Source organism: Sander lucioperca, chromosome 22 (genome assembly GCF_008315115.2).
Source record: "Sander lucioperca isolate FBNREF2018 chromosome 22, SLUC_FBN_1.2, whole genome shotgun sequence".
Taxonomy (NCBI): domain Eukaryota; kingdom Metazoa; phylum Chordata; class Actinopteri; order Perciformes; family Percidae; genus Sander; species Sander lucioperca.
In genome coordinates, this window is record NC_050194.1 from 24846671 (window position 1) to 24860707 (window position 14037).

Genomic DNA, 14037 nt, shown 5'->3' on the forward strand with positions numbered 1-14037 from the left:
TAAATAAATATGACTTGAGCCCAAATAAACATTCATAATTTATCATAATAGTTTTACAAAGAACGATTCTGCTGTAAACAGGTTGAATGTGGGAAGACTGTCCATTTTTGTTTCACATAATACGTATTTTGTCGAGAGGCAATCATTTTATTCAACAGGGCCAAGCCACACAAAAACAAAACAATAAAGACAATAACAACAACGTAACTGTTGGGTGGTACAGCTACGCGTTAGTGATGATGGTGCCAGAGCTGCTTTCTTCGCTTTCACCACAAATTCATCGTTTCTAGCGCCTCATCACCCCAGGCAACACAACAGCTCCTGAAATACTCATATTCATGTAACGGAAACACTACACAGTCAAGCTGTTGCTCTACTGTTCATCCAGTGGCACTCATAAGTTTATGAACCCATGCTAAAGTTGACTAAAAAGAGGAATAAAAAAAAAAGATCTTAATGCCTTAATTAAAAAAATCCAGCCTTTAAGAACACCAATTTTCTTTGTGAATGAATAATGTATCGTAAATAAATAAATGTTCTTCCTTAAAATACAGGAGGCATAAGTAAGTACACCTCTATGTTAAATTCCCATAGAGGCAGGCATATTTTTATTTTTAAAGGCCAGTTATTTCCATAAAATCATCTCTCAATGCGAATCAAATCAGCTATTAGGTTAACTGAAATTAAACCATGCCAATCTCTAGGTATGGTGAAGGGTATGTGATGATGTGGGGGTATGGTGAAGGGTATGTGATGATGTGGGGCTATTTTAATTCCAAAGGCCAAGGGAACTTTATCAGGATGCATAGTATCCTGGATCCATGAAATAACTGGCCTTTAAAAATAAAAATCTGTGTGCCTCTGTATATTCTCTGAAAGGAGTCCAAGGGGCGCCTAGACCACAATCATAGTCTGCAAGGGTTGAAGCTGCATTCTCCAAAGAAAGCAAGTCCAGAAACTCCTTCAACCAGTTATATTTGTTATAGTAGTATATATATATATATATATATATATATATATATATATATATATAGTAACTAATTTGCGTATTTTCCAATTCATGAGTACAGTCCTCTTCACGGAGAGAAAAGCTAGTGCAACTATACGTTGTACAGGTCTTGCTTGCTTGTATTTTCCAATCTGCTTCCCAATGTATATACAATAGGGCATTTAGGAATATGAACATTTAGAATCATTTTTAAACATCTATTACCTCAGTCCAAAATCTCTTTAACAATGGACAGGCCCACAATAAATGCATAAAGGTACCACGCCTACCACAGCCATGCCAGCACAGTTCCAATGCATTTGGGTCCATTTTTTTTAACTAATGTGGTGTAATAAAGGCCCTATGTAGGATCTTCATTTGTATAACTTTATACCTTACACAACTGGACATGGATAGAGTCTTATAATGTTGAATTGTCACTTAAAAGATTCAGAAAATAATCTGACTTCTAATCATTGCTGTGCTGCCGTTTTGGAATCAATAGCTCTATTCTCAGGTGGGGTGGACGGAGAGGGGTTTTTGACCTGCAACGGCTCTCCCGGTGCCACCAAAGCAACTAGATTCTCCTTCTTGGACAGCCAGCAAGCCGGGTAAAGAGGCTCCAGGAACTCGGCCTTGTACTGGTGGATGGGCGTCATGGTGTCGTCCACACCGTAGAAAGCCAGGAGGCCTTTGGTGTAGTCCAAATAAACGCCGATACGAGTGAACTTCTCCACGCTGAGGGGGATCTCCATGTCGCTGTGCCAGGCGGAGAAGGTGCGGCCGTTCCACTGCAGACACCAGGAGAAGTTGTTCCCCGTGATGCAGCCGTTGCTCTCGTTGCTCTTGCGGTCGATGCTCTTGTAGGTGAGACCGATGTGTGTGCCCTCGCCGCTGATGTCCGCCTCAAAATAGTGGCGCCCCAGGTAGAAGCTCTCCGTCGCCAGGATCTGGCGCCAGTTCTCGAACCTCTCGGGTAGATCGGGATAAGGATGCTGCCAGGGTGTGGTGTTAGTCACCTTCCTGTTATCTTCTGTCAGCCGCAGGAACTTGTGAGCGGTGTCAGCGTCGAAACTCACTTGGGCGGCATCTGGGAGGAGGAGGATTGTGAGATGTTAGTTTACGTGTGATGTAAGTGTTACATAAGACTGCAGTCAGGAGTGCCAATAGCACTGAGGTCGCCGAGGGCATATCCTCCATATTGTTTCTTTTGTTTGCAGCCACAGCTACACACAAATGTGTTAAGCTTAAAGAAGAAAGACAAATACATACAGTGCTCAGCATAAGTGAATACACCCATGCTAAAGTTGACTAAAAAGAGGAATACAAAAACCATCTTTTAGAAATTTGTCTTAATGCCTTAATTAAAAAAAGGAGGAAATATCCAACCTTTAAGGACACCAATTTTCTTTGTGAATGAATAATGTATCGTAAATAAATAAATGTTCTTCCTTAAAATACAGGGGGCATAAGTCAGTACACCCCTATGTTAAATTCCCATAGAGGCAGGCAGATTTTTATTTTTAAAGGCCAGTTATTTCATGGATCCAGGATACTATGCATCCTGATAAAGTTCCCTTGGCCTTTGGAATTAAAATAGCCCCACATCATCACATACCCTTCACCATACCCCCACATCATCACATACCCTTCACCATACCCCACATCATCACATACCCTTCACCATACCCCCACATCATCACATACCCTTCACCATACCCCCACATCATCACATACCCTTCACCATACCCCCACATCATCACATACCCTTCACCATACCTAGAGATTGGCATGGGGTACTTTCCATAAAATCATCTCTCAATGCAAATCAAACCAGCTATTAGGCTAACTGAAATAATAATGCAAGCATGCAGCCCAAAGTGCTTTATAGAACAACATTAAAACACAGATGAGAAAACTAATAAAACTAAAAACATGTAAAAAAAAAAAAAAAAAAAAAAAAGACTAAAACGTACAACAAAAATAAAAATTAAGAAGTAAACCAAAAGAATAAAATAAATACCAGGGTTAAAAATGAAATAAAAACCAAAGTCAAACACTTATAAACTGATGCTACAACATTACTCCAATAAGACTTGTATATACCTTGGCCTGCATAATAAAATATAACAAACACACAACAGATGTGAGACTGATGATCTCAGCATTTCTAAAACGCTATGACTGCAGTATCTCAGCCTGATATTCAGAAAAAGAGAACACTCACACTTGAGGAAGTCGGCATGCGTCACTGGATCTGGTATAGACATGTTCTGCTTGGCTGCAATAATTTCACGAACTGTTGTCTTTATCCCCCTTTTGTCTGCAAAGGAAGAAAAAACATAATCTGGATCAACAAAAGTACGTTTCCGGGATAAAGCAACGGGGTATCTTTGTATTCAACTTTGGGGGAGGGTTGAGATCTCCACTTTTGAGGAAAATAGACATTTTTTGCATATCAAACACTTCATTTGCTGCATTCTGGTGATTTTTTTCTGCAACAATTTTTTGCTTTTCTGCATCAACTTATGGTGCAAATGTCTTTATTATTATTGGGTAAAGGAAATTATTATTAGATATTTGGGTGGGGTTGCACTTGCCAGTTTTGATTATAATGGTAAATTACACCTATGGGCTAAAGTCTGTCATCATTTCAGGCTTTGTCCCTCTCGTTCTGCTCTCTGTGTGTTGACGTTCTCAAAATCCCTTCGCTACGGGAAAGAACATCAACAAACTTTGAGCTAGCGAGCTCCACGCTGAAAATGTCAAGTTTTTAAGAAAATTTGGATTGTGCAACAAGACAGGCCTGCTTGGTTCTTTCGGGGAATGATTGTAAAGATTTACAAAGAATAACTTTAGGGCATTTCCTCTCTAACTGGGACGTTTTGGGACTGATTGGTGGGATTGCTGTGGACGAAGTGCACACGGAGATACACTGGTAAGAGCCAATGAGGTTTAACCATGTATCAGCTAATTTAAATAGCTCATGTTACTGTATTGTGTGAACAGTTAACTTCATTAATATTGTATGTGGCGTTTTCTTTCACGGGGTGCAAATGTTCCACCAAAACCAGTTCCTTCCTGAGACTATTTAGCAGAGCCGCCGTCGCTGCGTCCGGAGCTTAGACGATTGTGATTGGTTTAACCCTTGTGTTGTCTTCGGGTTAAATTTGACCCATTGTCTAAATGTCTATATCAGAAATATGGGTTTCTTTTTAACTACCTAATTTTGATTACCCAAAAATAACATAGATCATTCCATACAACGTGCTTCGCAAGTACAACAAAAATCTATACTTTCATTGATTTTTGTGTGTTTTGTTCAATTTTTTAGCATTTTTCAAAACAGTATCCTGACTGAACGTTGACATATACCAGTCCTTCCTTTAATACAAGTCTAAAAAAATCATAATGTCTGCTTTTTAACTCAAGAATTAGGTATAATTTCCTATATATGAGGTTTACTGACCATGAATTCCAAAATAAGTGTAAATCCAGTAATGAGCTTGTGTTAGTGGTGTTTATACATGCTCGTAAAAAGAAGCATTAAATGTCAAAAAAGTTCCAAAAACACTGAAAAAAGCGCCAAAAGAGACAAAAACGTTAGAAAAAGTGATTTTCAGTTTTGACCCGGGAGGATGATGCATGGTCAAATGGAAGACAACACAAGGGTTAAAGAAATGCAAACAACCCAGAGTGTTTTTTTTCTTCTTCTCCTATCCCAGAATGCATCTGTGGAGTAGCCAGACCTTACTCCACACCGCTGTGAAGATAGGTCTGACTATGCGACACTACTGATAACAGATCGCAGTTCAGATTTGCATAAACTCCGTCATCAGCTGGCACAGAGATGCAGCACACAGAAACAAATATGTGCTGTCTCTCAGCTTCTGCAGGTGACACACAAAAGAGGTGAGTCATGTAGGACACAGGCGTTTTTGTAAGCAAACTTTTTGCACACACCACGGCACACCTGAGCTCTGAAGTTATAACACACGAAAATTCCTAACATGTGGGAACATGTTCAGTCAGCTACTGTACTAGCTGTTGGAGTTGTGTGCTGGAGTCTAGTTTCACCCTGCAGTAGGTTCATTTGTGCCAGTTTTTCTTACCCTTCTTGCACATCTCTTTAACTTTCTCTATGTATAAAGACACAAGCATGGCACACAGCTCCTGCGTGGAGTCGACGATCACGCGGCTGAAGGAATTGAGGCGGTCCATCAGGCCGATGTAGACCCCAGGCAGAGAGATATCACTGGCTTCTTTCTTCCACTCTGAATACTCCTGTAGAACAAACACAGCATTCAGGAGCAAGTCAAGTCGTCTATATATACAATCTAAGAAATATCTGGGTGTTAACAGTTGTTTGACTGTAGGCTATATCTTAACAGAAACTGTCCGTAGAACGAGACAGGGCTGGGCACTGAACGTCCATACTTTTATGGCACCGACTGAAATTGGTTTTGGTAAGAACATGTTTGCAGGCTTTATGACTCTGTCTCTGTCGTGGATTTGATTGTGGTGCCGTTACCTACCTGTAAGAAATCCACATCATTTTTGTTCTTGGAGAGCTTCTCCATCTGCGCCTGAGTCTTCTTCAGCTCCGTGCACCTCTGCTCCAGGTGAACCCGGATGCCCTCGGCCTGCTTCAGCGCCTGCTTCTCCTCGCCCTCCAGGATCTCCGTCACCTCCCGCTTCGCCCTCTCCATCACCGCCTGCAGCTCCTCGAACTGGCTCTCCATCACCGTGCGCACCTCCTTCCCCGATTGCTGTGGAATGGTTTCACATAACAAAACCAACTTATGATTTGATAGATAGATAGATAGATAGATAGATAGATAGATCGATAGATACTTTATTGATCCCCAAGGGGAAATTCAAGGTCCCAGTAGCTTAAAGACATCACACACAACATACACATCCATACATGTACTAAGGGATGTATAAGCATGAGAGGCTTTAGTGACAGGGCAGGGACTGACCCTGGGATTCAGTCTGCATGGTAAGGTGCTCTATGATAGTGGGTGTCATGGTGCTGCAAATAAGTCCAATAGTGCAAGGATAAAGTCTAGAGACCAGCATTAGATATGGACAATATAAGAGAATAATGTAGACATAGTAATGCCGCGTTCACAAAGATTTTGGCCTTCGTCTGTGTTTTCTTGGATTTGTTTTTAAGTAAGAACAGAATCTACGCACACATTTAAGAGCACACATATGCACTTTTGAGTGCTGACATATTTGTCTAACCCTTCTTCTACAGTTGTATAATATAGTAGATTTAACTTAACTTTTACAATATATATAAATATAGTTTTTAAAGATTATTTTTGGGCAATTTGGCCTTTAATGGATAGGACAGTTGTAGACAGTAAAGGGGGGAGAGAGAGAGGGGGGAAGACATGCAGCAAAGGGCCACAGGTTGGATTTGAACCCTGGGCCGCTGTGGTAAGGACTGAGCCTTGGTACATGTGGCGCACGCTCTACCAGGTGAGCCAGCAGGGCGCCTCACATTTCATTTTTATTAAAGATTTTTTTTTTTTTGGCATTTTTAGGGCTGTATTTCTGACAGGACAGCTTTAGACATAAAAGGGGAGAGAGAGGGGGAATGACATGCAGCAAAGGGCCGCAGGTCTGATCCGAACCTGCGGCCGCTGCATCAAGGACTGAGCCTCTGTATATGGCCGCGTGGTCTACCAAGTGAGCTACCCATAACTACTTTTAATAAAGAAACACTACACAATGAATAGTGACTAGGAAAACTAAATGAATGATTGATCGGGCTATTTATAGGTCCATTGTAGGTCTGTTTCACCCTAGGCCTACTCGCATAATGGGATATAATCATTAGCTCGTTTGGCGACTATTTCCTGCAGAAGTACCTGCACTTCACTTTGGAGTCCGGTGCTCCACCCGCTTTAGACTTTCGTTTGGGCATTCTTGACTTAATTCTCTTAACTTTCAATCTCTGTGTGTGTGCACACGGCCCTGAGGTTTCACGCCCTTTCATGTGGATCAACGTGGATCAGTGGTTTACGTGCTACTTTGAATCTAACTGGCACATGCTTTGAATTTACCAGGACAATGAGATTCATCATTATGAGAACACAGGTGCGGCCAGTTCTTCTGTTTAAGAACACATCATAAATCTGATTTCTTTGGAATTTCTCAAGAACAAATTCAGGAAAAAACTTGGCCCATTGTGTGGGTCGAGCATTTTTTGCATTCTGAATGTTGGCAGTGATGCAACAGATAACAGGTTGGGAATGCATTGGGACACGTGAGAGGAATGCTTTGTGCAAGAAGGAGCGCTACCACAGCAGACTCTTTAATGTAACATCATAACGTAGCAACATGAGCCATCACTTGACAATATTCTGCATATTTATTTATATTTTGACTGTGTCACCTCCCACTGTGCAATATCTCACTTTTATTCATCTGCACCTTATCTCTATACATCTATATATATATATATATATATATATATATATATATATATATATATATATATATATATATATATATATATACAGTATGTTTATTATGTTTTGTCTTTATATAATAGAGGTGTTTATAGTGTACATATTATTAGTATTGTTACTCCTATTTTAATTTTTCTATTTCTTATATTTTTTTTGATTCTATTTCTATTTAAAGTGTATTTTTTCTGTTTGAATTTTGAGCTGCTGTAACAAGTAAATGTCCCCAGTGTGGAATCAATTAAATCTTATCTTGTTGCGTCACCACCACCACCTTTCAACCATGGATTTCCTCCCATGCCTCAGGAAACCTGTCCGGCGGATTGGGTGGCTCCAATACCTCAGTGATTACTGGCTTCTCAAGCCAAAAATAGCAGCCGCTGACAGATGTTATCTATAAGTATTGTGAAATTCATATGACACACAGTGAGTCCATTCTAGATTAGTCATACGGTGTGCAGGGGCAGGGCTAGAAGGAGGTCATGGGGTGGCACTGCCTGTTCTGCCAAATTTCCAAGCCCTTAGCTGTGTTTGAAACCATTCCCTCATTCACTCACTCACTATTCCCTATTTAGTGTTTATTAAATATAATAATAATGTTTATTCTGACACCATGGAACCAGAAATGGAATTGTTTTTTTTAAAGTGGCAGACTGAGCCTTTAGAAAATGTGTATTGTATTTGGATATACAGTTTGTTTAAAATGAAAATAAGTGAAATTAATTAGTTTTATTTGGCAGAATTACATTGTGTTGTTCTATCCTATCCAATATTTTCTATATTTCTAAGCAGATTTTGTACGCTGTATTCTTGTTAAATGCCACCCCCCCCACTCCCCGTGCCACCCCACTTAAAAAATACTGGAATCGCCCCTGGCGGTGTGTTTACCTCAATACTGACTGTGTTGAGTTGAAGTTTGTTGATGGCGTTCTCTGCTGCCGTCAACGTCTTCACCATCTCTGTCTGCTTCTCCCTCAGTTCCCTCTGTTGAGAAGAGAAGAGAACAGAATTCAGCTCCTCACAAAACACCAACACGTCATGCTAAAAATATTTCAGATCCTAGCGTTCGCCAAGTACTTGAGCAAGTATTTGGCAGATGTAAACATTTAGGGCTGCTTCTTCAGAAAAACAGTGTTGTTTCCTAGTTTCCTCTACTCTCTGTGGGGTCACACATCCTATTCTTCTACACTCTAGACATTTGAAGTTTTAAAAGCATGAACTTGTTTTAATATACTCTACTACACTATACTCAGACTCTGCTTCTGACTGGCTAGTAGTCCTTACCTAGCTACTGAGCATGTGCGACTCCCAACAAAGATGGAACAGCAGTGAGATGTCTCACTCTGTAGCTAAAACAGAGAGCTCAACACACAGGGTGAAAAGAGGAGCTGCAGCAATGTGCAGTATAACAAAAATATGGTGTTTTTAAACCATGTAAACCTATTCTGATATAACCTCTAAATACAATTATGAACCTGAAAATGAGCATAATATGAGCACTTTAAGAATCAAGTCTACTCAGGCAGGCCCAGACAACCTCGGGAGATGAATTGTTTTCCACAAAGGTTAGACCCTGAGGGAAACACTACAAATCCTTTGCGTGAAACTGGGTGAAAGAGCATCAAGTCCTCGTGTCGATATTTTGTTTTGAGATATAAAAGTTACAAGTATTAATTAGTTCAGTTATTTATTGTGTCTCACGCAGTTGCAGAGGTGAAAGCAGGGAATCAATCCATATACATTCATGTGCAGATGATCTTCTGATGTTTTTCATTATGACTTTTTAAAGTCATATTTCTGAGCTTTTGATGTACCAATCATTAATGTTCTGTCTGTATTAGAGCTGTGTATACACAAACTATATTTAAAATTGGGAAAAACTGTAGCAACCTGGGACCAGCTTTGTGCCTCTGAAACAGACTGGACAGTAGGAACGCAGGTGTGAACCCGAGCTCTGAACAGGAAGTTATTTAACTCGGTTGTCTTCATGTTTTCATGTCTGTCCTGTGGAAATGAATCTCTAAAAAGGGAAATGATTCAGAGCTGGAAACATGCAACCAGTTGATTCCCTCTTTAGCTGAATCTATTTACTGTACATATTATATACTGAAGTGTTTGCCTCCTTGTTTTCTTATTTATTTAATTCAATTTGATGAGAGGGATTGTTTCTGTACAGCTGCGATGATAAACTGGAAGTGTGCGAGCAGCGTTTGTGGTATTTTCACCTACATTCACCTCCCAACACTGTTTGCTTTACAGCGTTAATTAGGCAGTTTCAGGTTTTGCAACAACACACTCTGCAAATAACAGGTGTAGGCTAAAAGCTACAGAATGCTGCAGGAATTCGGTCTGGAGCGAGTAACATGAGGGTCACGGACTGTCATAAAGAAGGACAAATAACACGGTAGCTGTGGCGTGAGCCTTGTCTGCGTCAGAAGGGCTAAATAGAGTTTAGTTTTGAGTGTCCAGCCTGCTAGAAAGCATAATTATCCTATTAGTCACAAAGATTGAACCCCTTTGCCGACCTTTACAGTGGATATGAGGTCAGAATTACTGTCCTAACCGGGTTTAAAGAGATCAGAGCTGCATTGTCTGTCGGACATGTGAGAACAACTCTGTGACATACAAAGTACTTTAAAGATACAGCTCATCCCCTCTCCACTGTTGCTGAAGGTTACACCCATCAAAGTGTCTATATATCTATGTGAAAGCAGCAATGCGGATGATGATGATTTAAAGATTATTGCAAATTCTTGGCACGTGTGCTGTTACATTTTGTTCTTTTAACGTTGAAAAACTTGATTTATTACTCAAGTTGATTACTCAAGAAATGATTTGAGCCCTGATGTGTCTGCTCAAACTTTCATGGACTCTGCCTTTGCCACTAGCACTGCAAAGATAATTCAGTTAGTTTAGTCAACTATTAACTTAATCGACAATCGACTATTTTGATAATCGACGAATCGCTTTGAGTCATTATTTTATGGGAAAAAAGTATGAATTCTTTGATTCCATCTTGTTAGATGTGAATATTTTCTAAATGTCTTCTCTCCTCTGTGACAGTAAACTGAATATCTTTGAGTTGTGGACAAAACAAGACATTTGAGGACGTCATCTTGGGCTTTGGGAAACACTGATCCACATTTTTCACCATTTTCTGACATTTTATAGACCAGACAACTGATCCGTTAATCGAGAAAAAAAATCAACAGATTAATCGAAGATGAAACTAATCGTTAGTTGCAGCCCAAGTTAAGATTCTAGCCACAGCTTTCTGAACCATTTGAAGACTTTTGGTACGAGAGAGTGTTGTGTTTGTGTCTTCCTCTGTGTGCTCTGGCAGTCCATTAAAAAGTGTGTAATCTCCACCGTAACATTTCTGCTCCTACGATTCGTTTATCATTAATTAGACGTGGTTGATTTCAGTCTAGCAGTGGTGGAATGTAACTAAGTACATTTACACATTAAGATTTCTGCACACAAAACACATGTAGTTTATAAAATCTGATGTTTTTCTCCTAAAGTAAACTAGCCGACAATATAACGGCCTACAAGTCCAGCTGAAATGATTAGACCATTAAACACACAACTGGTTGGATCCTTTACACTTTCTAAAATGTGAGGATTTTTCTGCATTGAGTACTTTTAATACTTTAAGTCCATTTTCCTGATGGTACTTACATACTTTCACTTGAGTAACATTTTCAATGCAGGACTTTAACTTGTAACAGAGTATTTTTTACAGTGTAGTATTATTACTTTTACTTAAGCAAAGGATCTGAATACTTCTTCCACCACTGCAGTCTAGTAATACTAAAGAATGACAAAAACATCCTGCGACAAAGTCAGATACGATCCATGTTTAAATGACTGTTAATCGATTACTGTAACACTTGCAGCCCTAGATGTAGATATTTAGAACATGCACTTTTTGACTGAAAGGAAAACAAAACAGAGCATCTGAGAGCACTCGCCTCTATCCGACTGCGAGCCTCCACCACGGGGACGGCGTTGTGGCCCTTGTGTTCCTCCGTCACGCAGTCTTGACACACGCAGATGGCGTCGGCGCAGCAGAAAAGCTCCAGGGGCCACTTGTGGCTCTCGCAGGTGCGTCTCTCGATGTCCCTGAGCGGCTCCACCAGCCGGTGGTTCTGAAACTTGGGCTTCTCCAGGTGAGGCCGCAGGTGGGCCTCGCAGTACGACACCAGGCAGGTGAGGCAGGACTTAAGGGCCCTGCGGGGGCTCTCGATACACGAGTCGCACACCACGTCGTCGGGGCCCAAAGGTTCCTCCTTCACCGCCTCTTCTTTCACCTCCTCTTTTGCTCCATTTGTCACAGGTTCTGTCAGTGGTTCCCCCTTTTGCTTCCCCTCCTCGGGCTTTTCGGGGTCCTCAGACTCCTTCAGGTCTTCTTGGACTTTGATCTCCTCTGTCGCTTTTATAACATCCTGCTCCTCTTTGCGCTCGGTCACAGGGCCTTTAGCCTCTGTCCCATTCTGTTTGGGACAGTCAGCAGGTTCAGGCTTGTCCTTCTCGGGGCTCTGCAGACACTCGGGACATCCTTTATGTTTGTCCCCGAGGCAGGGGCCACAGACAGAGTGACTACAGGCTGCCGGCATGTCTCCGCTTAAAACACCTGAGCAGACACCACACAGCTGCTGCTGCTGCTGCTGTTTGGAGATGGGAACTGCTTCTTCAGCAGCTGTGTTTGCCATGTCTTCCACTCTCTTATGCTTTCTGAAAACTAACTGTCTCTGACACTTTTTTCTCAGCCCTTTAGTTCCTGGAACTCATCGAAGAGCCTGGAAAGCCACACCTATAGAGGATGTGAACACTAGTCAGGGCCCATAGTTTCAGTCAAAAAGCTCTCCGCCCCTTCAGCGCTCACATGCAACCAGGCAAACATTGATTCACCCTGACACACGATCACTGCCCTCCCCTTTTTCTGATGGTGAAAAGAAACCACAGGGAGGGGCCGGCACTGCAGAAGAGGAACAGAGAGGTGTAGAGTTGCATGGATTGTGTCTGAACAACTGAAACATACAAGTTTCATTGTTAGCAAACTTTTTTTTATCTCACCCCACTGACAGGCTCGTTACATCACGTTACTGCATTGTTGTGATTCATTTTACATTTCACGTAACATTCTGTCAAAACTCTGAAGAAAGTCGCTCTCATCTGATTTATTTGTATCCTAAATTGCAACACTGTTTTCCTATCTGTGTGAACAAACCTCGGGACAATCCTTCTGCCCATCCTGACTCTTTCCTATCTCACTACACTCTACTAAATGAATGTAGGATTAGTGTGGCACCTAAATCATGGTTGCAGCTGCCATGAACTACTACAACTACTATTTCTAGTCATAGTTCCATTATCTTTATTGTGACTATTATTGCCACTGTTCATCACACCCCCAACCGGCACCGTCAGACACCGCCTACCAAGAGCCTGGGTCTGCTGAGGTTTCTCCCTAAAAGGGAAGTCACACTAAATGCTTGCTCTTGGGGGAATTACTGGAATTGTTGAGTCTTTGTAAATTATAGAGTGGTCTAGACCTACTCTATCTGTAAAGTGTCCTGAGATAACTCTTGTTATGAGGTGATACTATAAATAAAATTGAATTGAATTGTGTGTCCCATTAAACCTTTAGAACATTGTGAACTGAACCCTTGCTTCGTGTTGCTTTGTTCTCCTAGATCTCGCCACCGCTTTCACAATCAACTCACAGGGGTCAAGCTAGTAGATGATAGGATTCAAACCACAAAACACTCCTGATTGGATTGTTTCACGCCAATGATTGATCTGTCTTGATGATGAAACTGAGGTAATCAGGGATGCAGCCTTTAAGTCTGCTCTGCCTCTCTGACATCATGTGAGCACATCTCTGCTGCTCCAAAGTTCAAGTGTAAATGCAAATATTGAGTCAGCAAGATCCCAAAGCAAAACCAGAGCAGATACTGCCACCCAGTGTCCAGAGCCTGTGGTTATCACCAGGGGTTTCCCTGTCATTATAAGGTTTAGGTGCAGCACCTAAGCCCTAAGAATGAATGAAACTAAAAGGCTTTTCACAGATCTAATGATTGTAGATGGACTTTTTTGGCAAGTTTTGTCTTAAAGTGCTCACATTATGCTTTCTGGCTTTTTCCCTTTCCTTTATTGTGTTATATATCTTTTTTGTGCACGTTATAGGTTTACAAAGTGAAAAAGCCCAAAGTCCACCCCAAAGGGACTTACCATCTCCAACAGAAAACACTGTTCACAAACTGCTCCAAACAGCTCTATTGTAGTCCAGCCTTTACTTCAGAGACAAACGTGGTCACTTTGGAACACACGTTATAATGCTCACCTAGCTGCTAGTGTGGTACGCCCTCATACTCTGCTTCTGACTGGCTAGTAGTCCTTACCTAGGTACTGTCAGGGCACGCCCTCATACTCTGCTTCTGACTGGCTAGTAGTCCTTACCTAGGTACTGTCAGGGCACGCCCTCATACTCTGCTTCTGACTGGCTAGTAGTCCTTAACTAGGTACTGAGCATGTGCGACTCCCAACAAAGATGGAACAGAA

General features: G+C 41.3%; 1 protein-coding gene across 2 annotated transcripts; it reads right to left on the reverse strand.

The window, feature by feature from the left end:
- Nucleotides 1-1044: 1044 nt before the first annotated feature.
- trim16 (tripartite motif containing 16) lies at nt 1045-13737 on the reverse strand. 2 transcript variants are annotated; one of them, XM_035997255.1, is made up of 7 exons: nt 13708-13737; nt 11445-12286; nt 8359-8454; nt 5524-5757; nt 5101-5272; nt 3216-3311; nt 1045-2078 (listed from the first exon to the last, which is right to left on the reverse strand). In XM_035997255.1, exons 2-7 carry the CDS (start codon nt 12183-12185, stop codon nt 1462-1464), a joined length of 1956 nt encoding a protein of 651 aa, XP_035853148.1. In that variant the 5' UTR covers nt 12186-12286; nt 13708-13737; the 3' UTR covers nt 1045-1461. The 2 variants fall into 2 exon arrangements, with proteins under 2 accessions (XP_035853148.1, XP_031170652.1); XM_031314792.2 differs by lacking the exon at nt 13708-13737 and having other exon boundaries at nt 11445-12487.
- Nucleotides 13738-14037: the final 300 nt, after the last annotated feature.

Coding starts and splice junctions, on each gene's coding strand:
- trim16 (XM_035997255.1), bottom strand. CDS start 12,185: ATGGCAAACACAGCTGCTGAAGAAGCAGTTCCCATCTCCAAACAGCAG. Junction 3,312..5,100: donor TAAAGAGATGTGCAAGAAGG/GTAAGAAAAACT, acceptor CTTCCTTTGCAG/ACAAAAGGGGGATAAAGACA. Junction 2,079..3,215: donor GCATGCCGACTTCCTCAAGT/GTGAGTGTTCTC, acceptor TCCTCCTCCCAG/ATGCCGCCCAAGTGAGTTTC.